Here is a 26,451-nt window from a genome sequence, read left to right as displayed (position 1 = left end):
ACGAAAAGAAGAATTCAAAGATTGTGATGAGAAAGGACGGTTCCAATGTTATCGGGGAAGCCAAGTTCGCCGCCCTTGCAGTGGAAAGCGAGACCGAGACCACAGACACATCTGTTTTGTACGCTACACAGCAGGCGATCAACCGATTTGTCGTCTGAGTGCTGTAAAATATTGTTCTCTTGTTACATTGACCTATACTGACACATCATGGTAAAGAAAAGCTGGCTGTACATCCATCAACCAAACCGGAGAGACAGCCACTCATGCCACCACATCCCTAGGAGAGAAAACCCGCTAAATGCAGCAAACTCAACTACAATACTTTTGAAGAGCAAAGAGTCTTCGTCCAGGCATTCCCTGCGTTCTTCCTACTCCTTCTTACCGCCGAACCATCCCAGCGCACCAGACTTCATCTCCTTCATCTGTGCCTCTTGCGCTTTCTTCAACTCTTCGGCCTCCTCCTTCAACCACTGCTCTCCATGCTCGCGGATCTGCTTCTCCAAATGCTCGTATTGTCGCTGTCCCTGCTCGCGGATTTGGTCGCTCAGCATCTTGCCTTGTCGCAGGCCTTCAGCAACACTTTGTCCGTCAGCCAAGACCATGCCACCTCCCATCCCAGTTCCGCCTTGCACTCCGAGACCGGAAGCGATAGAGCCCAGAGAGAATTTAGGCTTCCGTTTCCGTTCCTCAGCGAGTTGAGCTTGGAACTTTTCGCGAGCAATTTGCTCTCTTCGAGCGAACTCCTCTGGAATCGATTGACCTTCGAACGATTTCAGGACTTGACGGACATCGTCTGTACCCATAGTTGCAACGTATTCGAGGAAAGGAATGAGCGCGACAAGGTCCTTCGTGTGTGGATCCTTAGGATCACCACTCCACTTGGGAATGATGATGGCGTTCTCCGGCTGGTTCTTGACGTGCGGTGCGTGGGTGTCTACGATGATGGTCTTCTTCAGGTCCCGGTTCAGGTACGACAAGTCTTTGACATACTCGCCCTTCTCGTACTTGGTAGCCTCACGACCCAGCGGCCACATGATGAAGTGGTACGGGTCCAGCTTGGCTACGATTGGGTCGGCCATGGCGCGTGGAGCGGATGTGAACAGGACAAGCTCGTAGTACTGCGACAGGTAGCGGATGAAGTAATCGATGCCCGGGCGCTTGGCTGTGCGGTATCCGTGCTTGGTGTCCCATGTAGTGTGGATCATGAGATCTTCCAAAGACATAACCAGAGTGAAGGGAGGCCGCTGCGATTCCGGCACATCAGGAAGAAGCTTGGGGAAGGCAGGCTCAGTGTAATGGCCGACCTGGCTGCCGAGTCTCCCACGCATCCGGTTCCAGATCTTTTGTGGCGCCCAGCCTGATGCATCGTCCGCCTCGAGACCCTGAGGAATCTCTTCCTGGGAGTTGAAGGGGCGCCCGAGGTAGAAGCCAGTGAGGACTGCTCCAAGCACAAAGGAAGCGTACAGGTAGTTCATGAGCAAGGCCCGTCTTCGGTCAAGCGAAGTCTCATATGCCTTGCGATCGTACTGCCTCTCGCCTTCCTCGCCATCGTCTCGTGACCTACGCGGGCCTTCTGATGTTAAATCGAGCTTGTCCTCCTGTGACTCTGCGGCATCCTGCTCTCTCGCCCGCGCCTTGGCTTGACCGAATTCTAGATCGAATGTGCTCGGAATACCATGGCGCAAGTCTGGCAGCGGACCGGTCTGTTGCGGCGGTGTCTCCGGTGGAGGTACAGTGTTCTCTGAGGCAGCTACCTTGTCCTGTGCTTGTTCTCGAATGGATCCTGCTACGGGCTCGTCTATGTCTGCTCTCTGCGCCACGGGCTCTTGCTCTTGCGCTGCTGCGGCCTGCGCCTGCTCGATGGGAACCTCCTGGGCGATCTCCTCCCAGCTCTTTCCTGCAGCGCGCAGCTCTTGCACTCTTTGAACCTGTTGTGGAGTGAGCGGAGCGGCGGTGGGTGTCATGTCCTTCAGTATTTGCTGTTGCTCCGGTGGAAGTTGTTGCACGAACTTGGCAATGTCTCCAATCCCCTTGCCCTCCTGGAACATCTGCAGAATCTTTTGCGTTGGGTCTTGCCCTCCCAATGGCGACTGCGTGGAAGCTTCATCGGTTGTCCTTGCGCCTTCTACAGGTGAAGTAGCAGCATGCCCGACACCCGCAGCGGCTGCAGATGCTGCTCCCGCTCCGCTGGGGGTGGCAGCGGCGGGCTTACCGAAGTTGATGCCATCTTTCGGCTTCCACGTCTGATCCTTGGGAGCCGCAGTTCCTGGCGAAGTCTGTCGTGCTTGGCCTGTCGCGGGCGTGAAGCCTTTTGGTGGCGGAGGTCTGGCAGGTCTACTCCCCGACGGCGGTGGAGGCGGGCGCGATGGTTTCGATGCGTATGTGCGGATGCGCAAGGGCGAGGGCGATATTGTCAATGCGCCATGTCGAATGTGTGCCGGTTTCGAGGCCCGCAGAGCTGCTCGAGGCAGCATTTTGATCCGGCGGCCGCTGACGCTTCTATCGCACGCAGCTATCGCCAATCAAGGTAAGCTGAGACTGAAGTTGAGTTTAGGCGATGGGGATGGGAAGCGACAGTGGATGGATGGATGGATGTTCTACAGTATAGGTCTGTCCGCGCGGGAGATGTTTCTTGCTGCGCGCGGCAGCTTTCCCGCGGTGCTTCGGCCGGGCGATGATGTCGTTTTGTGAACACCTGGCGCACACCCACCACTCTCTTCCCCTCGCTCACTTCTCACGCCTCTTGGACGACAGGACACGAGTGCATTCTTGCTGCTCCATATTATGCCGCACAACGGTATCCGCTCGTGACGACGGCGACATCCCACCCACCGCCACCACCCTCCTCTCCGCCGACGCAGCAGCCAAATGACGGCTGATGCGGTGGACTGCACTCCGGCCACTCCCCTCGGCCTCGCACGCGACCGGCACGACGACATGGCCAATGCTGCTCGCCGTGCTGCTATGCGCCTGGTGCGCCGCAGTCGCCAATGGCATGACCGATGACCAAGTCTCACACCTCCGCCGCGACACTCAGAAGTTGTTCTACCATGGCTTTGACAATTACATGCGCCATGCTTTCCCCGAGGATGAGCTACGGCCCATCTCATGTCGCCCGCAGACTCGCAATCGCCACGATCCTCGCGATATCGGTCTCAACGACGTCCTCGGCAACTACAGTCTGACCCTCATCGATTCCCTATCCACTCTCGCCATCCTCGCTTCCGGCCCACAGGACAAGAAAGACAAGCACAACCCGCTGCGTGACTTCCAGGACGGAGTCAAGAGCTTGGTGGAATTGTACGGAGACGGCACCGAGTCGGGCAGGTGCGGCACGCGAGCATGTGGTTTCGATCTCGACTCCAAAGTCCAGGTATTCGAAACCAACATTCGCGGCGTGGGCGGCTTGTTGTCTGCCCACCTTTTCGCGCAAGGCGATCTGCCCATCGCAGGATACAACCCAGTCTGGAAGGCTGGCAGAAATGCCGGCATCAAGTGGAAGAACGGGCTCAGATACAATGGGCAGCTGCTCCGCCTGGCTCAGGATCTCGCCGAGCGACTTCTTCCCGCTTTCAGTACGCCCACCGACATTCCCTATCCGAGAGTAAATCTGCGCCATGGAATTCCCTTTTACCAGGACGCAGAGTCGGGCTTCTGCCGTGCTGACGGTACCTCCACCGATCCACGCGAGATTACCGAGAATTGCTCCGCGGGCGCCGGCAGTCTGGTCCTGGAGTTCACTGCCCTTAGTCGCATGACGGGAGACCCACGCTTCGAGGACGCAGCGAAGAAAGCGTTCTGGGCGATTTGGGATCGGAGATCCAGCATCAATCTGCTCGGCAATGGTATTGATGCAGAGACAGGCCAGTGGACTCGTCCTGCGCTTTCTGGCATCGGAGCTGGCATTGACTCGTTCTTCGAGTACTCCCTCAAATCTCATATCCTGCTCTCGAATTTACCCTACGACCCACGCAACTACTCGACTGAGTCGCCGGAGAGTTTTCTGAGCGTGTGGCAGCAAGCTCACGCGAGTGTGAAACGTCACATCTATAGAAATGCACGGATGGTGAAGCATCCATTCTACGCCCAGGTCGATCCAGATACGGGCGGTGAGCGCCACAATTGGGTGGACAACCTCTCTGCCTACTATCCAGGGCTACTTGTACTCGCCGGCGAGCTCGATGAGGCCATCGAGTCGCACCTGCTGTGGAGTGCATTGTGGACCAAGTTCGGCGCACTTCCTGAACGCTGGCCAGTCGGGAGCAACTATCTCGAACCACATTTCAAGCACTGGGCAGGACGTCCGGAGTTCATCGAAAGCACTTTTCATCTCCATCAAGCCACCAAAGATCCTTACTATCTCCACGTGGGTGAAATGGCACTGCGCAACATCAGAATGCGATGCTGGACGAAGTGCGGTTGGGCGGACCTTGGTGATGTGAGGACGGGTGAACAACGAGACCGCATGGAAAGCTTTTTTCTCGGGGAGACCGCCAAGTACCTGTACCTGCTTTTCACAGCAGATCATCCTCTCAACAGACTTGACTCACCCGTGGTCTTCACGACCGAGGGCCACCCTCTCATCATTCCAAATGATGTGAGGGTTTCTGATCAGGAGAATCCATTCAAGGTTGCCAACAGACGCGATGAACGAGCGATATCAGCGCCCGCGCCCACATGTGCTGTTGCACCGACCTCATTGCCACTTACGGTCAGCAACACAGCAAACAGGGGAGATTTGTTCCACGCCGCAGCACTCGCTCAACTTCACACGGAGCGTATTCCACCCAGCCATCAATCTTCTCGCTTGGAGCGTCCTTCGAAAAATAGCCCAGGCATTTCATTGGCAGATGTGCAAAGCCCCACCAATTACACTTTCCATCCATGGACTCTACCCCAATCTCTCGTCCCCGCGAAAGGCCTGTCGTCGCCCATCATCAATCCCATTGTCAGTACCTTGACCTTCCCTGCCTTAGGCAGCTCTGCTGCCGAAGTGGACAAGGGACAGATGCCTTTCAACGCAGTGCAGAAGGTCGAACTCGGAGTTCTCATCAACTCCCTCTCCAACATGCGCATTGGCATGGTCCAGCAGCCAAGGAGTGTCCTGCTACCTGATGGTCATGGTGTGCTCGTAGAGAGCATCATGGGTGACGAGTATCGGATCAACACCATTGGCAACTTCGCTCTTGGCAAAGATGAAAGAGTGCTATTGACGAGTACGGCGCTAAAAGATGTCAGCCCTGCGGATCCTCACTTTACGAGGCAGCGGGATCTGGAGATGATCGACCTCATTGTCGACGTGCCGACCTGGGTTGATGACAGGGACGCGATGGACGTGGAGCTATCGGAAAATGGCACCCTAGATGCACTGTGGGATGAGCTTGACAACATGTTGAATAAGCTCCTCCCAGGATCTGGCTCTGACTACAAGCTGTCCGACAAGCTCCGTGGAAATACAAGGACTAATGGCTTGCCTTCAGTGTTGAGGTACGCAATTCCCGCCATTCTACCTACGGGCCCCGGAGCAAGCGCCCCAGAGTCTGAGATGGACGTGGATGTCATCACTACTACCCTTGGTAATTTGCCGCAAAAGTCTGTATTCTTCCTCGATGACACTTTGTGCGACAATAGACTGCCTAGCAATGTAGCCCGGCAGTATCAGGTTCTCGTTGTCATGCGAGGCGGATGCTCCTTCAACGACAAGCTCGCCAACATACCCTCATTCGTGCCCTCTCCCGACGCACTACAGCTAGTCATCGTCGTGAGTGGGCTGACTGCCAACGAGAACGATATTGGCCATCAGGGTGAACATGGTCTGATCAGACCTCTGCTCGACCAGGTTCAGCGCATGCCTTCTGGCATCGTTCGACCGCACCCCATAGCAATGTGCATGCTAGACGGGACCATTGTGCCAACGATACCGCGCAACAGGGCCGCTGCTAATGACGATGGAAAGGAGCTCGACGCTCTTGCGTTGCTCGATCTTGTTGCTACTGGGAAAGGTACTTTCAACGATCGCGGCCAATTCCAGAGACTTCCTGCTGGTAACGGCAAAGGCGACTCGGGCGGCGGCGTTGGAGTGAAGAGGCGATACTGGTTCGAGAGTCTTGGCGTACCAATTGGCAATTTGATGATGTTGTAGCTTGACGATCTCGTATTGCCTTCTGGGAAGTCCAGAGACTCGTATGTGATTAAAGCGAGAAACTTTTGATTTCGTAAGCGCGTTGCGAACAGAATCCCGTGACCGACCTATTCGGTCTTACACGACTGCAAACACAGGAATAGAGGTGGACCAGAGCCAATTGATCTTCACTTGTACATATTTTGCAAGCTGTGCAAGGAGTTCCAGATGGATAGAGACTATATCGGACGGGCCATCTCTCCCGTAGCCACACAGCAGGTGACTAGCAGATGCTACTCAATTCTTCGGATAGGGAATCGTCACTTCACCAGTAAAAAAGCACATCGTGCTCGTCACCGGAGCACTTCACACTCCGCACACTCCGCTTCGCCCCAGACTGATCGGCCCATAGCTCTCTGTCAGCATCTCGTTTGCACTCCCGACAGCAATGCCGAAACCGCCGCTTTGGTAGTTTGTGACCGACCGACCGAGCGGCTCTCGCAAGCTCCGTTTAGCTTTCTGCCAAGTCTCGTGGCTTGAACGCCTCTTTCTCCAAGTACGCTTTACGCCTCGGCTTGCCTTGCGGTGAGTCAAGCTTCCTTCAAGCGCAAAATTAAGAATGCCACTTTCGAGCTTCTTGTAACGTTGGGAGTTTTTGCCAGTTGCATGGAGTCGTCACTGAAAGCACAGAAGGAATGTGATGGGGAGTCTAGAACGTGAGAGATGATAGCACGACAGTCGGGGAGGGGAGGGGGATCGGTAGGTACTTGGCGTGCATGTAGTCGACAGCGGAAGCAGGAAAGAAATGACGGGTCTTGACGGACATTCTCTGTATGCACCCCAGAGGATCTACGATGTGCCCGGGGGGCTCCGGGTGCTTCTTGTCCCTTTGTGGCAAGTTCTCCTTGCGTAAGGGAATCTTGGCGGGTTGTATCGTGTTCCCAAATGAGTAGGTGGACGAGAGCCTCAACCAATTCCCGCAGGCATGCCAATAGATATCATGTAACGCCTCAGTGGACATCACTGTGACTAGCAGATGTCGAATCGCATCGCATCGTATTTCTCGGAACCGGAAATCGATTGGCAGACTGTCTCCACGTGGCAAATCTGCAGTGCAACGTGCTTCGCAACCACCACATGGGCGTGTCCACACTTTCTTCTTTCGTGCTGTGATTGCCCTTGGTTCGGGTATTTCTTGGCGAGCAGGGGCGAGGTGACAGGTTCTCCGCGATCCCCCTCATTCGTTGCTCCACACTCTGTCTTAGCCCTGAGTCGTGTTCTTCGTCAACCCCAATCCCCAAGTTCTGCTAATGTTGCTTGTCGTGTACAAGCGAGACCCGGCAGATCATTCTGCCTGCACGCTCATTGTACCAGCTACGAGCAGATGCGAGCTGTCGTGCAGCTCACTTACACCTCTCGCGTGCAGCTGTCGCTCACCAGCCGCCCGCCGCCGTCTGTCAGCAAGCCTACGGCGCCACATTCGCACTTGTCCTCTCGCCTATTATGCACGCTTTACGCTCGCGTGTCCAGCGAGCCAAGCACGGGGATCTTACCAGGATCTGTTGGGGAAGTGTCTCACTTTCTGGGCATTCCTCCTTTCAACTGGTGCTTCCACCGAGGCTTGTTGTGCAGCACAGATTTGGGAATCGGGATGCACAAAGATTCGTAGATTCCCCACCATTTCCCTGTTTCCTGTCCTCCAGCTTCGCTCGTGGCCTGTTTCCGATCATATTTTGGGCTGTTATCTTCTTCACCTCTATCTTGGGCAGCTGAAGCCCTTGTCAGCAGGATAGATTGAGCCACCTACGCTTCAGCTGGAAGCAACCCAGGACGAAGACGAGCGGCATTGTGCAACAGCACAGTCAAATTCCAACATGGCTGCGCAACGCCCCTCCTCCTCCCCAAGCAATAGCAATCACATCAACGAGAAAGACGGCCTCTACGGCATTCAGCTCGAGAATGCCCCTAGCGATGACCACGAAAAGCAGCAGATCATCAACGAGAAGAATGCGCGCCTACGAGAGATCGAGAGCGAATTTACTCCAGAGGAGCAGAGAAAGATCATACACAGAATCGATCGCCGCCTCATCATTACGGTCGGTGTCATGTACTGTGTCAGTCTGATGGATCGCACGAATTTGTCGGCGGCGGCTATTGCGGGGATGACGACGGACCTGGTATGTTGTCGATGTGGAGTCATCGTACTGCGGGGAAGAGGCATTATTTTGCTGACGTGTTTGCTGTGTGATTGCTTCAGGTTCTCGTAGGATTTCGATATGTAAGTTGTTGAGGCGATGCCATTCGAAACGAGAAAGACAATTCTGACTGTTGGCGTAGTCTATTATCACCCTCGTGTTTTTCATCAGTTATGTCCTTTTCCAGCCACCAGCGACTGTCCTTTGCAAGAAGATTGGGCCAAAGAATTTCCTGGGTGCTATCTGTTTCCTCTGGGGATGTAAGTGTCATCGGTCTTTGGTAGCAAGCGAGCGAAGCGTCGATCTTGGTCCTCTGTTGGAGACAGAGATTGGGAAGATAGTAGAATGAGTGCTGACTGTTTATTAGGTGTCATGATCGGAATGGGTTTCGCACCAGCCTGGGATGTTCTGGCTGGTCTGCGAGTCGTACTAGGACTTTTTGAAGCTGGTCAGTATTCGAGACTCATCCTTCGAGTTACGGGACTTGTTGATATCTGATATTCTCCATTCAGGCTTCTTCCCCGCTTGCGTATATCTGCTGAGCACGTGGTACGTGCGATGTAAGTTCATACTCGAGTTCCAGCTTCATGAATAGTGTATTGACCATCATGCTTTCCAGATGAAATGGGCAAGAGATACTCCTTCTTCTACCTCATCGGTATGTTCGCTTCGGCAGCTTCCGGTATCTTGGCCTATGGCTTGATGCAAATGGCGGGGTGAGTAAATATGAGGCCGCATTACACAGAGCGGAGCTGACGAAGAAAATAGCTTGGCCGATCTCAATGGATGGAGATGGATCGTAAGTCCCCAGTGCTGCGTTTTCTTCGCCATCTGAGGTTTACTGACGTTCTTCGTAGTTCATCATGGAAGGCATTCTCACTGTTATCATTGCCGTTGTTGGCTGGTTCTTTCTCGTGCCTTTCCCAGACGACCACCCAGAAAAGAGCTGGAACTTCCTCAATGAGCGTGAAGTGGCCTGGGTCATCGCCCGCGTCGAAGCCGATCGTGCAGACACAGTGACCGAACCCTTCAACCTGGTCAAGTTCCTCAAGCCAGCCTCTGATCCCAAGGTTTGGGGCTTTGCAATGATCTTCTGTTGTCTCACCACCATCACCGTAAGTTCGAGCACCAGTCATCCTTTGAGGGGTCACTAATGTTGTATTCAGTACGCCCTCGCATACTTCCTGCCCATTATCCTCCGCAATGGGATGGGCTTCTCGGTGGGCGAGGCGCAATGTCTTGTCACTCCACCTTACGCTTTTGCCGGCATTGTGATGTTGATCTGTGGCTGGGCAGGCGACAAGTACAAGATGCGTGGACCTATCCTCTGTGCTAACGCCGTGTTGTGCATCATCGGCCTCGCCCTTATTGGTTGGACCAAGGTCCTTGGAGTGCGATATTTTGGTGTCTTCTTGACCTGTGCCGGCGCGAACGCAAACATCCCTATCTGCATGAGTTACCAGGGAAACAACATCAGAGGCCAGTGGAAGAGAGCTTTCTGCTCTGCGACTTTGGTCGGATTCGGTGGTATCGGAGGTATTGCAGGCTCACTCGTGTTCCGCACACAAGACGCCCCAGCATATCTGCCTGGCCTATGGGCTTGTATGACGGCCTGCTTGATCATCATCGTGACTGTCGGGCTCCTGGACACGTGGTTCATTGCTCAGAACAAGAAGGCTGACCGAGGCGAGGTCATCCTGGAAGGAGAGGTATGTGCTTCAGCTGAATTTCAGAGCCTCTTTGTCGTTATACTGACATTCGCGGCTGCAGTCTACGTTCCGATATACCATCTGAGCAAAGATCTCTGGAACGAAAATTGACGAAGATGACGACAAATGGAAAAAACAGTGTACAGTCTTGTCCATACTTATGAGATATGCAGAAATGAATACGTACTGCTGCATTCTCAGCTCTGTCCGCCTCGTCCAATCTGCATTCATCGGCTTGCCTTTGAGCTCAGGCACAGGATGTTTGTAGGCGACGATGCATCATATGCTGCCGAGGTGCTGCAACGGCCCGCAACATCTACTCCAATTTTGTGGGTCAGACATGCTATTCTAGACTTCAGCCTTCCAGTTCGGGTCTTCGACCTTTGAGTCTGCTCTTGGTCTTTCAAAAGCTGAGGTGTGTGCAGTTTCGTTGCTAGGCAGAACACGAAAGACGGCCCCGTGGAATCACTTCACCTTCGGATCCTTCTAGATATCATCTCAGAATCCTTCCAAGTCAATTGCTAAAAGACATTTCTCCACCAGCGGCCGTGGCTCTTTCGCAAAGTTGCAGAGCGAAGAGAGCCGGGTACTCCACGCGGGACCCCAGAATACGATGTGGAGGACATCTTGGTATATCAATGCCAATGCGACTCTTGAGCCAGCCAAGCTGGGATGCCCAGATGCGGCGAGAGTGATTTGCGATTTGAAGCCGGTACGTGTCGGCGCGAAGCGCGATGATCCCAAAGTTGAATGATTATGGTGTTCAGCTGAGGAGAACTAGAAGCGATCGCCGAGTCGTTTCGTCTTGTCCTGGGTGCAGGCCGCGGAATATCGATCATTGCCAGCAGACCATGCGTACAGCCTCCACAGTCTTCACTGCAACTTCCAAAGTTCCACCATCTGCTGTGCGTGTTGAAACCAAAACGGCCAAGATCGACTTGCTTGTCCAATTTCTAGCTTCTGGGCGTCCCTTTCCATTCGTGGAGTAACTCCATTCCAAACTTCTTGGCTGCCCTCGCCCAGAATCGCCAATGCGACGTCCAAGACCAGGTTTAGCCAAAAGATTTGTTAGAGAAGTGCATTGCAATTGGTGCAAACATGTCGAATAAGCTCATTCTGGGATGCAAAACGCACGCCACCAAGCTGCACATGGGCAGCGCATGTGAGTCCGGCAAGGGGAGCTGGTATGGATCCATTGTTGGGGCCGATAGATTGTTTTGATTAGCTCCTTGCTTGCTAACGGGCATTGACGAGGTTGATCTTCGCCTCGTGTGGTATAAGATATAGTTCACCACGACCCACGCTGCTTCTTCTCGTAGGTTTTGGATGCAGGTCCGCTTTTTGCCTCTGCCAGGACATTTGCTGTGACTGCAGGTTTGGATACACCATTGGGGTGCCTTGAGACGATGAAGATCCCAAAGACGTACAACACCTACTTCGTGGCCTTCGTGGCCACGGTAGGTGGTATGTTGTTTGGCTTTGACATATCATCTATGAGGTCAGTTGAATATTAGAAGGCATTCATTAGTCGGGAGCATGCGAATATATGCTAACTCTATGACACAGTGCCATCATCGGAACGAATCAATATAAAGACTACTTCGACAACCCTGCTGGAATCATACAAGGAGCGATCGGATCTGCACTCGCTGCTGGATCTGTTGTCGGCTCGATCATCGCTGGTCCCATATCTGACTGGCTTGGAAGAAAGAATGCCATTTTCGTTGCTGCTCTATTCTGGTTGGCGGGAACAGCAGTGCAGACTGCCACCAATGGCTTTGGTTCCCTCGTCGCTGGCCGTGTCATCAACGGTATCACTGTCGGTATCACTTCTTCGCAGGTCCCAGTGTACTTGGCCGAAATTGCAAGGAAGGAGAAGCGTGGATCTTTGATTATCATCCAGCAGCTGGCAATTGGTAAGTTCAGGCGTGAATGCTGTGACACAAGAGGTCTATGGCTGACATTGGACGACTCACAGAATGGGGCATCCTCATCATGTACTTTATCGGCTATGGCTGTAGCTTCATTCCCGGCGACGCCTCTTTCCGCATTGCCTGGAGTATGCAGTTCGTCCCGTGCGTATTCCTCCTCGCCGGTCTGCCATTCTTACCTGAAAGTCCTCGCTGGTTGGCCAAGAAAGATCGAGGCGCAGAAGCTATCCATGTTTTGTCGAAGATTCAAGCAGGAGGCAACAAGGATGACCCGCTCGTGGTGGCTGAGTGGGAAGAAATTACTGCGACACTCGCTGCTGAGCGCGCTGCTGCGAAGGGCTGGAGGAAGTTCGTCTACAATGGCATGTGGAAGCGAACATTGGCAGGATTCACTGTTCAGATGTGGCAGCAGAACAGCGGTGCCAATGTTATGACTGTAAGTGTGCCCCCAAGGAATGCTCCGGTACTCAACTGACATGCTCGTAGTACTATGTTGTGTACATTTTCCAGATGGCCGGTTTGACTGGAAACATCAATCTCATCGCCTCCGGAGTCCAGTACGCACTCTTTATCGTGTTTACAACAGTCATGTTCTTCTACATCGACAAGACTGGCCGTCGGCCGCTTCTCATCTACGGTGCTCTGGCCATGGGTTTCTGCCACTTTGTCGTTGGCGGTATCTTGTCCTCTGCAGAATACGTCCCTGGAGGTGTCGACAACAACCCCAACGTCCTGATTCGTGTCACTGGTCCGAAGGCACATACGGTCATTGCATTCTGCTACCTCCTCATCATCATCTACGCTCTTACACTCGCACCAGTCTGCTGGATTTATGCCGCTGAGGTTTGGTCGCTGGAGACTCGTGCCACAGGTATGGGTATTGCATCGCTCGGAAACTGGCTCTTCAACTTTGCCCTTGGCCTCTACATTCCACCCGGTTTCATCAACATTCGATGGGGCATGTTCATCGTGTTTGGTGCTATGTGTGTTTTGGCTGCATTGCAGTTCTTCTTCACATATCCGGAGACGGCAAACAAGTCGCTAGAGGAGATTGAGGAAATGTTTGCGCCTGGAGGACCGAAGCCATGGCATACCAAGCCTGGAGAGTCGAAGCTTGATATGTTGATCAATGAGGCTGCTGAGAAGCGTTTGACGATGGCGGACGCGCAGGACACTGACATGAACGCAAAGAGGCTGGGCAGTGTTCATTCTGAGAGTGTGCGGGCTGAGAAGGTTTAGAGTGCGTTTGTTGTCCAGTATTCGAGCCGTACACAGAACGGTATCGCAGAAGCTAGTAATGATTGCTCCTTCGGTCCATCTCTTTCTGGCCATCTCTTCCTATCCATCTCTTCCAAAACCGAAGTTGTTCATCGCGGTAAGTGAAGTCGCGTGGTGACGGGTCGAGTGGTTCCATGCTGTGAGCGGTGTCAATCGGCGGTTTATCGTCGCAGCCGTAAAGCGGCTGTGAACGGCAATGTCTCCATAAGCTGTTCGATCGATCAAGAAGTGCTGGACTCATCGCGCGTGCTGTCGATTCGCGAATCGGGTCTCGTTGGTAGTGGCGATTGTTGGTACAGTCTGTCCAAACTCGCGAGAATGAGACGCCAATGACATAAGCAAGTGCGTTTACCGCGACTCGCCTTTGGTATTGCAGTGGTCATCTAGGATGGAAGTCGTTGATCGATGTGCTACTGCCGTCCGAGATCAGCGCGCGCCGTGTGATGTTTGTGATTTCTGCGTTGGCAGCTCGGCTGACCACGATGCACTCCTTCACTTGCGAGCCCCAGGCAGTCACAAAGGTCTAAGTTTGCTGAAAGTACCAGTCAAAAGCTATAAGCGCATCCAAGTCGCGTTTTGCTGCCCCCTGGCGAAGTAGCTGTTTCAGAACTGCTACTGCGTTAAGAGCCATTGCCAACTGGGTTTCGACGTTTAACGTTGTCCTGAAGTAGATAGATACCACTGTCGCTGCCACCGACACTGTCTTTGTGTGTCTAACAGACCGGAAGAATACTAACATGTCGTCGGCAGCAAACTGGAGCTGTCATCAGTCTCCGTGTGCCTGGGCCTGCTGGTTTCGAACCAACCTTGTCAACCTTTTGCCATTTCTTCAACACTTTGACACAATATTCATGAAGTATTGCTATTCAGGTCATTCTTTTGCCGTACGACACAGCTGGAGCAAAACTCTGGCTCACTCCATATAATCAAACATCGGTCGACAAGCTTCGGAATCGTTGGCTTCGCTGCTATGTGATGCCGCTGGCGATCGAGCAAAATTATTGTCGCTGTTTGCAGCTTATTGGGGCAGTATTTGACGCGCTGGGTCGTCATCTGAGGGATTTTCAAGAGCACTGTTATGTTTTGCAGGGCAAAAGAAGTTGTGGTGAGTGTCCGCCTGCTGCGAGACTCGAACAGTGCGGATGCCTTGAGCATATGCCAGTATGCGCTATAGCTGGGCACAACAGCTATTCGTTTCGATCCGGTGCTACAAATGACCCCTCATCCTCACCAGCAGTTTCGATGCACCATTTGAACCTGACGACTCGACTTTGGCGATGCTGAATTTGGTTGTCGACCAGACCGTACAGATGTTCGCCCGCGTGAATCTCTTGGATCTGCAATCACGCGTTACTTGGATGAAGCGGCCTGGGCGGTCGAAGTCGTTGCACCAGTACTGTGCCTCGATGCCACTGAGACGCGCTGTCTCTTTCTCATCAACCACTTCACGCCCGCAGACCACAGCTACCTACGTCAGCTCCCAAAACAAGACGACTTTAGAGCGCTTATCACATCCATCGCCGGGCCTTCTACCTGTCAAGATCTTTTCGTCATCTTGATGCCAGCAATAGATTTCTCAGTCCCGATCACATTGTTTCATTCTGGTGACGTACCAGGCGCAGCCATTTGAAAGAAAGAGAAAGATATCTGCTACGCAGCACAGGATTACAACCTCAACAGACTGTGACTTGCCGATCCCTAGGAGAGGCTTTACACGGCATGAAGAGTGCGGATGCTAGTGCCATGGCGCATCATGCACGCCAAATGGATAGCACGAGGAGTTCCACCCCTTTCCCTCGAATCTGGAACGCCTGTCATTAGTCGAAACGATCAATTGCTAGCCAAGCGCTCTCACTTTAATTGGAAGTGTATGGGCAGGCCGCATGATTGCGACCATGCCAGGCCGGGTTTGAGCTCGTTGGTTCCTAGCGTGCTGCTCCGCAGTCCACCGTGCCTGGCCGTAGAGCACTTCTATGGGAAAGAGTCAAGGAGAGGGATTCCTCCAGCGGCGGAATCGCATCAAAAGCGGCGGGCCGATGACATGGATTGTGTTCAGCAGGATACATGGCAGGACGTTATCAGCTGCCTCAAGCAGTGGTGATTTGTGGCCCTGGGGAAGGATGCATGACACTCTAAGCCTCATGGAACCCGCGCCGTATTTGAGACTCACAGAGGCTTCGGTACACGGTGGCCTTGCAGTGGTCTATGTGCATAAGCTCGAACATCTCTTGCCATTCGCCTGCAGAACATGATCAGACTCATCGTGTTCGCTAGATATTTCATGCATACCGCGAATGCTTCTCGTATAGGATCATGAGGCGGAGACAACTGATCGTGAATGCGCGTACTTGTTCATATGTCGACGCGATGAGAATGCAAGACCTGATCGGGTGCATATGTCGCATGAACATTTACCATGCGAGAGTGAAGTCTGTCCCAGGTGTTTGTGGCTGAGGCAGCCAGAGGCATTGGCATTGTCACGAGTGGACGTGGCAAGGACGCGGCACGCTGTACGCGACACCCCAGCACCGACAACACCGACGCCGCCACGCTGTCTTTCCGCTGCATTCGCCGCACGCATGCTCGTCTCGCCAGCGAGACGATGGCGCAGAGCCCCGTAGTTATCCCCTCGTCCTCGCCGCCGCCCTTTCGTCTGCCCTCCGAAACGCCACCCCAACCAGCCTGCCCCACCGAGTCCTCCTCTCCCGGCCTGCCCAGCCCGTCCTCGTTCTTCCCCAAGTCAGCGGCTGGTCTGCAGGAGAAGGCCAAGGCACCGAAGGACGTGACAGGCAACAGTAGGGGCTTTCAAAGCGCGGCGAGTCTGCTAAAGTCGAATTACTTTCAAGATCATGCCGCTCTCGACAAGACCTCAACGTCAGCGAGACCCAACAAGGCCAAGATCGCTTCTCAGGCATGTGGTGAACCAGGCGTTTTCGACAGCGTCAGTAAGGTCGCGAAGGATGCCGGGGAGGCGAGAGCGCTGTCTGCAAAGACACCTCGTGGCGTAGTAGCTCGGAGCCCATCACAATCGTTCGCTCATCGCCGGCCCTCGAGAGAACGACAGGGCGGTCCGAGTCCTGCGAGAGGTTCCTTCAGCCTTGCAGCATTTGGCACAGAACAATACAAGCAACGATCAAGGACACCTAGCATTTCTCTCTCCGTGTATAGCTTCGACGGCGGGATCCAAGAGGATTCGCGCGCGTTGCCTTTTGCAAGAGAAGTGGCCGAGCCCCTCCTGCAAGGTCTGAACAAGGATACTGATGCGCCCGATGACTACGCATCTGCTCAGCAGTACAAGGCTGACGTGCGTTTGGATTCAATTGAGACGATCAAGCAACCACGCAAACGTTCTGCGAAGACGTCCAAGGCTACCGCCGCGCCGGCGAAGAAAGCGCATGCTAAACGTGCCCCCAGCTCCAAGTCTGGCGGCGATGCACCCAGTAGACAGTCGCGGAAGCCATTGGCCAAGTCAGCATCTTTTGTCCTGAACTCGGATGACCTTGCCTCGACACAATTCGCAGGCCTCAATGCCACGCAGGTACAGGGTCGCAGATCTCCTGAGTTAGATAGGTCCAAGTCCGAGAAGTTACCCACAGAAAAGCCAAAGCGAGCGCCGAGGAAATCCAAGAAGGCTGCGCAACCAAGTGTTGACTCCAATACTGGCCTTGCCAAACGCACGAATAGTATGACCGGCAGCGAGTCTACTTATTTCACCAAATCTGCTCCAGCTGCCGACGATTCGGCAATCGAACTTGGCATACCAGTCGCGGATGCAGCATTGCCTGAGGAATCAGCTAACCAGCCAGCACAAGCACACCGCCGCAGACGCAGCTGGACTCCTGTGAAAGACGCTTTGCAACTGTCGCGCGGGGGCGAGACGAGCCCGACATCGATGAATGTAGAAGACGGCGAAGGACCTGCTACTTCGCTCACTACAATTTTGGGCGATCTTGCATATTCCAGGAAAGACCTACCTGTGCCTCAGCGAGCTGCATCTGGCGAGAGCCTGCTCAAGCGGCGCAAGATCGAGCTCGCCGATGAGGCGACAGTCGCGCCAAGGGCCAGGAAAGACACTGAAGTTGTGAAAGATGCCCCCGCGGAGAAGACAAAGAAAAGCAAGCTGCCCAAGAAGAAAGCACAGACGATTACCGAGCTCGCCACCAAAGCCTACCGACCTGAGGATATCCCACAAGCTGCGCAGGCTACAGTCTCGTCCTTCTTTGCGGCAAACGGACACGGCGATGCGGGTCTTGCTGTAACAGTTACGGCAGAGACTGCGAAACAGCCAGCTGTGTCGTCGAAAAAGCCTCGCAAACCGCGATCGAAGAAGTTGGAAGGTGGAGCCCCGTTAATCGATCAGACGAAGAAAACTATCAAGTCAAAGGCGAAAGTGAAAGTCCGGTTCAATGAGGATGAGTTGTATGGCGAGCTTTATGCTCCCGAGCAAGCACGACTTGGGGAGGAACGCCAGAATTTCCTGTTTGGCACATCGAGCCAGCTGGGCACCGAGGACTCGCCAACATTCGTTCGACAGATGCAGCGTGCGCTACAGGAATCAGAAATAGCTGCAACTGAAGGGGATGTTGGGAGTCCTTCGCGAAGGAGCTCCGTCAGGGTTCCCACCGCCTCGCATGGGACCTCTTTGTCTTGCGGTCAAGCGATGCGCGATCTATGGCGCTCCGCCGCAAGGAACTTCGAGGACGACCTACTGCCTGCAGAAGCGCGATCAGCCAGGACGCGTGAGGCACCTGGCGCGGAAAGAGTGGCGGGAGTTCGCTTGGCCACCAGCCTGGAGGCCGAACTGCATTCGAAGCAAGCGAATAATGAACCGACTGGACACAATAGCCCAAAGTTACTGCAGAGGTCCGCTCCTGTCGATGGGAGCGAAACGAGCGAGAGGCAGCGCGACCTCGTCGATTTGTGCTGCACACCGCCCATTGATTCTCTGGGCACAGCGCTTGGGGTGGACGAGCAATTGAAGCACAAGCCTGGGCTTAGTGCTACCTGTACAGATGCCAATGAAGCATCGGCCTCCTTTGATCAAGCGCCTGGGTCTGATAATTGGAAGGTGCTCGGCTCTAGCCCGGAGTCTCCACGATCCATACAGAGACTTGCGACAGAAGCGCCAGTCCTGAGATTTCCACCCCAGATCAAGCGAGCAGCAACCTCGCCCTTTCGGGACCGCACAGCTCTGCAAGCACTCGATGTCAATACCTCACCGCGTAGGGCCCTTCTTCATACTGGAATGGCAACGGCAACTCGGGACTCAGTGCACAAAAAGCCACGTGGTCGCCCTCGAAAGGACATGACAAAGGATGAAGGCGTTCAAAGGTCGCCCAAGCAGGGATTGGACACGGCAACCAGACTAACATCCGATCAGGCGGAGCCGAGAAAGACATTCTCAGCTTCGCAACCTATCTGCAGTTCGGAATTTGTCAACATAGATGAGATCTCCGACTCCGACGCCCCGATTACGCCTTCCCCAGCTCGGCGGCGAGCTACGTCTATTCCATCAACCGCGCGACCTCTGGATCTGAAAGCGGTCGCTTCCCCTTCGGTGATTGCAAGAGCAAAGTCGAAAGTATCGGAGCCGAAGGACACCGATATTGCAGCAACAGGTTGGTCGAAGCTGAAGCCAGAGGATGCTTCTTGGACGAACGTCGTGCCGGAGCTCTTCCCGCAAATCACAGCGACTATCAAGTCTACCGCACCAAGTACCGATCTCGCACATCCGACGTGGTACGAGAAGATACTGCTCTACGATCCGATTGTCTTGGAAGACCTGACCGCTTGGCTGAACGACAGAGGGCTTCGAGTGAAGAGCAGAAAATTAAAGCTGAAACCAAAAGCTAAAGGGCGCAAAAAGAAGCAGGATCAACATGCCTTGGATAAGGATGACACTACGGCTGCGGAAGACGAATATGAACTTATCCAGGAGCCATTGAAGCCTTGGATGGTTCAAAAGTGGTGTGAAGATAAGAGCGTCTGCTGTCTTTGGAAAGAAGGCTTGCGAGGAGGCGTTAGAACCAGGTATTGATCAATGAGACCTCGTGATCAATGCAATCCATGGCCAAGATCATTGCCACTCGTCGATTCACAGCACTTGGCCCTTTGCGCCTGGCAGAGCTCGATTTTGAGGACTTCGCCGTGGCAGCTGAGGTGCATACAGCCAGTACGCGGCCCCCTCCGATAGTAAGATTGAGGAGGGGCAGCGGGAGGCTTGCATCTGAATGCAAGTCACTCAGTCACTGATCGACTGAAGGTCGAGAAGTGCCTTGTCGGTGTACCCGTCACCCCTGCACAGTGCGGATGTTGCCTGAGGTTCAGAGGTACGGCCCAATTTTGAGTGAGTGAGTGGATCGGAGAAGACCCCAGATTCAGATCAAGCCGAAGCCCACCCTGTTGTTTTCTCGCAATTGAACTGATATCATTGGTCCACCTTTCTTATCTCTGCCGCGTGTTCTGGGTTTCCCAAAGACCGAATTCGACACGCGAGCCGACACAGCGTGGCGTGCACGCGACCGGATCTGCAGGACTCGAATTAAAGCTCGAAGCCAAGACTACCAAGCAAGGCTTGACGACGCAGATGAACAATGCGACAATTCAATATTGTTGAAGTCTCAATTGCTGCATGATTCAGACCGCTTGTGTTGCTGTCGGAGCCAGTCATTCTTTCCTTCGTCAGCGGCCCGTCTTCTGAAGTTTGTATATCCCAGATCTCTGGGAGAGAGTTGCCTGCCGTAGATTCGTTATCAGAAGTGGGCACCAGGAACCGATACGGGAAGATACTCGGCGACATGTGGCGCCGAACATCTGTCGCGCGTGCAGATGCGCGAGGTTGAAGTATCTGACGCAGCTCGATGTGGACTCACTTCGTTTCCTCTTTCGCACTCCAAGCTTCCTCCATCTTGTGGGATCCCAGAATCTTTTGCTGGCATTTGCTTGCCAGGCCGGAGTAAACTTCTTCGTGAAGCCGGACCACCCGAAGCTGCAACTACACATTCTCAAGTCACCATTTGCTTGGCCGAAGTTTTGAATGTGCTTGCAAAATGGCATACCAATACGACCAAGATGTGGAGAAAACAGGAGGCATCATTGGAACAGGCAGTTCGCACAGCAGCGCGCAGAAGAGGCCGAGCAATCAATACGAAGACGGAGCTGTGCCGGGCGAGAGTTTTGAGTATGGCAACGGCTGGTATGCGAAAGTACAGCGCTTCGCAGGAAAGTTGAACGTCGAACAACGCGGTATCGAACGAGTGCCCGAGGATGAACGAACCGATGATGGTTTCAAGGCTTTGTTGAATGTCTCAACGATGGTACGCATACCGTGATTCTCCAAGAACATGTCCCGAATGGACGATGAAGGAAGACTGGTATCTGACGATTGTGATACAGTGGCTATCGGCAAATATGGTTGTCTCATCTTTCGCCATAGGTATTCTGGCCAAGTCGTTATTCTTCCTTGGAGTCGCAGATGCAATGCTTGTCTGCATCTTCTTCAACCTCATCGGCATCACTCCAGTGTGCTTCTTCTCCACGTTTGGACCCAAATTCGGTCTCCGACAAATGGTACTCTCGAGATTCTGGTTCGGCTGGTGGGGTGTCAAGCTCATCGCTGTGTTCAACGTGCTCGCATGCATTGGTTGGTCCTCGGTCAACTCGATCGTCGGAGCGCAACTCATCAACACGGTCAATCCGTCCGTTCCTGGCTTCGCTGGAATCCTTATCATTGCGTTCTGCACTTTCATAGTGTGTACGTTCGGCTATAAGGTCGTTCACGCTTACGAGTTCTACTCCTGGATACCCGCAACTATTATCTTCCTCATTGTTCTTGGTCTCTTCGCGCACAGCGGCGATTTCGTTGACATCCCCTGGGAGACCGGCAAATCCGAGATGGGAAACGTCCTCTCCTTTGGCGCGACGGTCTATGGTTTCGCAACCGGTTGGACCTCTTACGCAGCAGACTACACCGTCTACCAGCCATCAACCCAATCGCGTCGCAAAGTCTTCTTCTGGACCTGGCTCGGCCTTATCGTCCCCCTCCTCTTCACCGAACTCCTCGCAATCGCCATCATGAGCGCAACATCCCTCAACAACGGCGACAACCGCTACGCCTCCGGCTACGAAACCTCAGGGACCGGCGGTCTCCTCGGTGCAGTCCTCATCTTCCACACAGGAACCTTTGGCAAATTCTGCCTCGTAGTCCTCGCCTTATCGATCATCGCCAACAACTGTCCAAACATCTACTCCGTCGCCCTCACAGTCCAAGTCCTATCCCGCTACGCCCAGCGCGTCCCACGCTTCATCTGGACGGGTGTCGGAACAGGCGTTTACATCGCGATCGCGATCCCGGGATACAGCCACTTCGAAACCGTGTTGGAGAATTTCATGAATTTCATTGGATACTGGCTCGCCATTTACGAGGGCGTTTCGTTGACAGAGCATTTTGTCTTCAAACGCGGATTTGGAGGTTACGTTCCTGAATTCTACGATCGTCCGGAGAAATTGCCGCCGGGGTTCGCGGCCGTGGCAGCTTTTGCTTGTGGAGTGGCTGGTATGGTTACGGGAATGAGCCAGACGTGGTGGGTAGGTCCAATTGCACTGCATGCGGGCGAGGCGCCGTATGGAGGAGATGTAGGTTTCGAGCTAGGCTTTGCTTTTGCTGCTGCGGCTTATTTGGTCTTGAGACCTGTCGAATTGAAGTTCTTTGTAAGGTAGTACCTGGCGGCGATGATTGCGCTGGCAGAAATGTATCATCAGATAGGTCTAATAATGACCAAGACGACGTTATGAATCACTCACGCTTCAAACCCTCTGCTCCCACACACATCAACCTCAACATACGGCAAATTGAAACATCGTTCGATACATGAACATTTCCACGTCCACTTCATACCAGATAATATGTAAAATACAAGAGACACTAAGTCTTTACATATTAAGATTTCTCGCTCCCGATTTTGCAATCCTACTTTCAAGATCAACCGTAATCGCCATATCAGTGTGACTCTCGCCTCTTGTCGTAGATATCCATCCCGGTCTGTATCCAAAGGATTTTCTTTCCTCATCTAATATGAGACTCGAAGCGAAACCCATCACCCAGCTACTCATAAGCAGCATCCATTCGAAATAAGAGACGATCCGAGAAGTCCATGTAAAGACAAGCGGTGTGTGAAGTGCGGTTATCGCACAAGGTCGTCGATAGAAAAATGCGTGAGCAGTTCGGCCCTTCAAAACGTGGGCCGCGTTGTTGCAATCCGATTCCCCATGTGTGGCCAACGCCGTAAGTAAAACAGGAAAATGTAGAGACCTCCAAAAGATGTTACGCAATAAACATTATGCTTCCAGGGAAGAGCATGGAGAAAGAGATTCGCTCATCCTTTCTCTTTCTCCTTCCTCCTTGCAGTCGGGTAGCCAAAGTTGGCCGGATACCGAGACTACCGGTACGGATCGTAATCGCTCCCACTACTGGCGATGGAGGCCTTGTGTGCGTGGCCATTTGCTGTGGGTGGATGTGGCCCGCCATTGGCCGATGGAGCTTTGCTGTCGACCTGTGGAGGGTGGTCGTCAGTGGTGCCGTCGCCCCATTTTCCGGCCCAGCCAAACCAGCCTCCATTGCCTTTCTTGCCAGTCGGAGTGCCCTCGGTCTGTGCAGGTTGTGCAGAATCGCCTCGAGGTCCGAACTGTGGCACGGGAATCGTCAGGCTTTTGCCATCGACTGGCGACGCCCCATCGTCGTAGAAGGAGTTCAGCTCATCCACGGCATCCAGATCCTGGAACTCACTCTTAGACGAAGGTCGAATGCGGACAGATTTTATGAGCTCCACCACGGCAGCGGTACAATTGCTCGCCGCGGCATCCAGCAGTGCAACAGGCGAGAGGCCATGTGCTGCAGCGTGTTGTTTCGTAGCAGTAATGAGACTGTTCGCTGTACCATTGACTCTGGCCTTGAGTTTGCCAACGCTAAGAGCGGGCGCGCTGGATCCTGGAGAGAGTGGTGAAGGCGCGGGAGAAGGATAGCCTTCATCACGCACAGCAGAAGTGATAGCCTGTATGCTGACCACGACCTGCTTGACACTTTCCAGCATATCGTCGGTGCTGTGCTGGCGTGCCACCTTGAGCAGCTCATCCACTGCCAACTGGAAGCTTGCAACATCCGTATCGCGGACCAAACCGCCTTCCGAGATGAGACCTTCTTGACGAACCAGGCTGCCCGTATCGAGACCCGCATTTAGACCAAGCCCCATTGTTGAAGCGCGGAGGTGTTTGTTCTGGGCCTTGACCTTGGCATAACGTTGCCTCCAGCTCTCGTTGTCTTTCTGCAATTGGGCAATTTGTGCTGCCATCTTCTCCTCTTGCTCGACAGCCTCGTCGTGCTGTCTGCTGAGCTCGCGCATTTCCCTCAGGTACACCATGGCTTGGTCCTGGACTTCCTGGTTGAGTTTCTGCTGTTTGCGGAGCTCTTCTTGCATTTCCGCCATTTGCTTGTCGTGCTCGGCGGAGCTCAGCTGGCTCCTGTTGTTCGACAATTGGTGTCGAAGCTCGTCAAGCTCCACCTGCAGCTGGCGTAACGCTGCGGTGTCTTCGGCACCCTCTCGTAACTGGAGTTGAAGCTTTCCATTCTCGTCACTCTTGGCTGCGAGCTGCTCCTGAAGATCTTCGATCTGCTCTTGAAAGTCCTGCAGATTGCGATCATGTTGATCGCGGATCTCGTCGTCGTCCCGGGATCTCGACTTCAACTCAGAGATTTCCTGCTGGAGCGCATCGTTGAGAGTTTGCGCATCGGCGTGTTTCTGCTCCAGCCCTACTCGTGCCGTAGCCCATTCGCCTCGCTCGGCCTCTATGTCTGCAGTCTTCGCCAATTCCTCGTCTTTGATGGCTAATTTGCTCTCGAGCGCTTCCAATTTCTCTTTCAATTCTGCGATCTCTTCTGCTTGAGCTTTCATGCGATCTCTATCTTCCGCGCTCGTCGCCTTGCTATAACGATCGCTGATGCCTGGGGAGACATGATCCAGTCCGAACTCATCATCGTCCATGTCGTCGTCTTCCACCATAGTGCTCTTGTTGGGCACGATCGTATTGCTTGCAAACTGCTTGGGTAAAGGCCGCCCCAAGGACGCGGCTTCGCTCGGTCTGCGCGGGCCGGGTGCCATTGGGCCATTGGGACCCGCGATATACGGCGCTCCTTGAGAGGCGCCTCTCGGGGGAGGAGGGCCACCCATTCCCATTCCGTAGCCGGGTCCTGGCGGCCGCATGCCATTGATCGTGGGTGCGCGACTTCGACTGCTGACGTTGCTAGCGCCACTCATTGGCCGTGAAATGTCTCCGCCAACGAATCTCGGTATGCGTCGTTCGAGCTCGTAGAATACATCAGTCGCCAGTTGGCGGAAGCGTTCTGGAGGTAGCGTGCTGAGTTTCTGTCGCGCCTGATTCCGTTTCGGGTGGAAATTCTGCTTGGGCAGCAGGAACCTGGGCACATTCTCCACGCGTTGTAGCCTTTCATCTTCTCTTCGAACCAGCTCGTCGTAGACATCGGTGCTGAGCTCCATGAATTGCGTGACACTCAGTCGCAAGAGCTTGTCCCGCGCTCTATTCGGTCTCACGTTGCCCTTTTCGTCTTGCAAACTGTCGGCCAAGTATGCCTTGAGTGCAGCATAGTGTCTCGCCAATGCCTCTTCGCTGCCCGGTGCTATCTGACTCCTGCTGCTGTCTCGATTCGGCGGTCTCGGGAGACCCATGCGCCCATCATTGGACATTCCTACGGAGCTCGCAGAAGAGGGCGGTCTCATGCTCGACCCGCTCGCGGAGGGACGCGACACGTCGGTCGAGCTGCTCGGATGTTGCGAAGAAGGTGGCGAGGACTGCAGAGGTCGTGCTGCGCCATAGGGTCCTCCGCTACCATAGGGCCCGTCGCTGGGGTTCCCCAATGTCGCTGCACCAAGGCTGCTGTACTGGCCGACGAAGGAGGAGTCGTTGCTACTCATCGAGAGCGGTGACATGGGTGGGCGCTGCATCGTGGGCGGAAGGAAGGAGAGACGCTGCAGAGCCGCGGCTCAGGGGAGGTGGTAGAGTAGCAGTCGCGGCTGTCGACCATGCGGTGGGCGATGGGTGGGAGTAGACTTCCGAGTCTCGAGGGAGGAAAGACGCTGCACTGCCCAGCACCACTGCCGGATGAATCGTGTGCAGCGCTGGGACGGTGTTGCGCTGTGGGCGCACTTGCAGTTGCGAGCAGGTGTTCGCCGGGAATTAGACCCGGTCGTGGATGCAAGGGGCTTCCCTGGGATCAAAATCTCGAAGTCCCGTTTCGGAGTGTGTATATCGAGGGCCTTTGCTCAGGAGCAGCGGCGTGTGTCAGCCGGTCTGTGGTTTATTCTTCTTCTTTGTTGCACAGTCCCGTTGCGAGCCAGCCGCGCTTACGTCGAGGAGTGTGGAGATGGGCAACGCCCCGCGTGATGAAGGAGAGGAGAGGCCGTAGGGACAGGCTGTGCGGGAGGGTGCAGCGATGTCGTCGTCGTCACCCAGCCATTCGTCGTGCACGCCCCGGATGTGTGAGGTGCTCAAGTGCTCGCTGCTGCAGTGTCGTACGTAGGAGAAGGGCCTCGCAAGCGCCCCGGGCGTCGGGCGGCGGAAGGGTGGTGGTGGTCGGTGCCCCCTTTGCGGCAGATGTTTGGCGGCGGGCACCACGAGCAACGGCGCTTCGAGCACACCATGCCCTCTTGGGCCCACCCTCCGGCCACTCAGGCCTCGCGCTCCGCCCAAGGCGCCACACGATCTGCAGGAACAGCGGGAGAAAGGCGTTAGCGCGGCATGCCGCCGTCGGTTGAGCCGCGAAGCAAAATCGCGATCTCCCCTTCACAGATTGTCCAGCACATTGCCCCAGTCCACGCGGCGCAGCATGCCCAGCGTTGCTCACACGCGCCGCTCGTTCTTCGCACGAAACCGATCAAGAGTCGCGTGGCCTGCAAAATTTGCTGGGGCGCGCAGGCTAGTTCTGGGCACTGCGCATCCTTGCAAGAGTCTGGATCTTGCAATCAACCCACGACCAGGGAAGAGCCTGTGCCGCCGCTTGACGCGAGCTTTTCGCGATCCTGAGATCTGCTTCCGCTGCAGAGTACAGGTCGTGTCAGGATACGGTGGGCAGTGACAAGTTGCTTGTACAACTATTCACTTGTTCGTAGCTACACTTGTGACCCTCACCTCCTGAGAGAAGACAGAGA

The 26,451-nt window shown here is 54.3% G+C and overlaps 7 protein-coding genes across 7 annotated transcripts; 5 read left to right on the top strand and 2 right to left on the bottom strand.

Annotated features, from left to right (window-relative positions):
- Positions 1 to 368: 368 nt before the first annotated feature.
- CKM354_000523400 (protein translocase subunit TIM50) lies at positions 369 to 2,474 on the bottom strand (the record flags this gene model as incomplete). The annotated part of the gene is made up of 1 exon (XM_044800503.1): positions 369 to 2,474. One exon carries the CDS (start codon positions 2,472 to 2,474, stop codon positions 369 to 371), a length of 2,106 nt encoding a protein of 701 aa, XP_044656438.1.
- Positions 2,475 to 2,878: 404 nt separating this feature from the next.
- CKM354_000523300 (alpha-1,2-mannosidase MNL1) lies at positions 2,879 to 6,142 on the top strand (the record flags this gene model as incomplete). Its single annotated transcript, XM_044800502.1, has 1 exon — positions 2,879 to 6,142. One exon carries the CDS (start codon positions 2,879 to 2,881, stop codon positions 6,140 to 6,142), a length of 3,264 nt encoding a protein of 1,087 aa, XP_044656437.1.
- Positions 6,143 to 7,995: 1,853 nt separating this feature from the next.
- On the top strand, positions 7,996 to 10,110 carry CKM354_000523200 (uncharacterized protein; the record flags this gene model as incomplete). Its single annotated transcript, XM_044800501.1, has 10 exons — positions 7,996 to 8,298; positions 8,379 to 8,399; positions 8,459 to 8,576; positions 8,684 to 8,764; positions 8,829 to 8,876; positions 8,936 to 9,032; positions 9,085 to 9,115; positions 9,174 to 9,431; positions 9,483 to 10,025; positions 10,087 to 10,110. 10 exons carry the CDS (start codon positions 7,996 to 7,998, stop codon positions 10,108 to 10,110), a joined length of 1,524 nt encoding a protein of 507 aa, XP_044656436.1.
- Positions 10,111 to 11,431: 1,321 nt separating this feature from the next.
- Positions 11,432 to 13,195, top strand: CKM354_000523100 (uncharacterized protein; the record flags this gene model as incomplete). The annotated part of the gene is made up of 4 exons (XM_044800500.1): positions 11,432 to 11,523; positions 11,592 to 11,941; positions 12,004 to 12,392; positions 12,443 to 13,195. 4 exons carry the CDS (start codon positions 11,432 to 11,434, stop codon positions 13,193 to 13,195), a joined length of 1,584 nt encoding a protein of 527 aa, XP_044656435.1.
- A 2,641-nt stretch (positions 13,196 to 15,836) lies between these two features.
- CKM354_000523000 (uncharacterized protein) lies at positions 15,837 to 19,271 on the top strand (the record flags this gene model as incomplete). Its single annotated transcript, XM_044800499.1, has 1 exon — positions 15,837 to 19,271. The coding sequence occupies one exon, from the start codon at positions 15,837 to 15,839 to the stop codon at positions 19,269 to 19,271; it is 3,435 nt and encodes a 1,144-aa protein (XP_044656434.1).
- Positions 19,272 to 20,283: 1,012 nt separating this feature from the next.
- CKM354_000522900 (uncharacterized protein) lies at positions 20,284 to 21,952 on the top strand (the record flags this gene model as incomplete). The annotated part of the gene is made up of 2 exons (XM_044800498.1): positions 20,284 to 20,550; positions 20,630 to 21,952. The coding sequence occupies 2 exons, from the start codon at positions 20,284 to 20,286 to the stop codon at positions 21,950 to 21,952; spliced, it is 1,590 nt and encodes a 529-aa protein (XP_044656433.1).
- Positions 21,953 to 22,671: 719 nt separating this feature from the next.
- Positions 22,672 to 25,248, bottom strand: CKM354_000522800 (uncharacterized protein; the record flags this gene model as incomplete). The annotated part of the gene is made up of 1 exon (XM_044800497.1): positions 22,672 to 25,248. One exon carries the CDS (start codon positions 25,246 to 25,248, stop codon positions 22,672 to 22,674), a length of 2,577 nt encoding a protein of 858 aa, XP_044656432.1.
- Between the last annotated feature and the right edge of the window lie 1,203 nt (positions 25,249 to 26,451).

This window comes from Cercospora kikuchii (assembly GCF_019650295.1).
Source record: "Cercospora kikuchii DNA, contig_00003, whole genome shotgun sequence".
Lineage (NCBI taxonomy): Eukaryota > Fungi > Ascomycota > Dothideomycetes > Mycosphaerellales > Mycosphaerellaceae > Cercospora > Cercospora kikuchii.
Note: the sequence above shows the minus strand (reverse complement) of the source record. Positions and strands in the feature narration are given on the sequence as shown.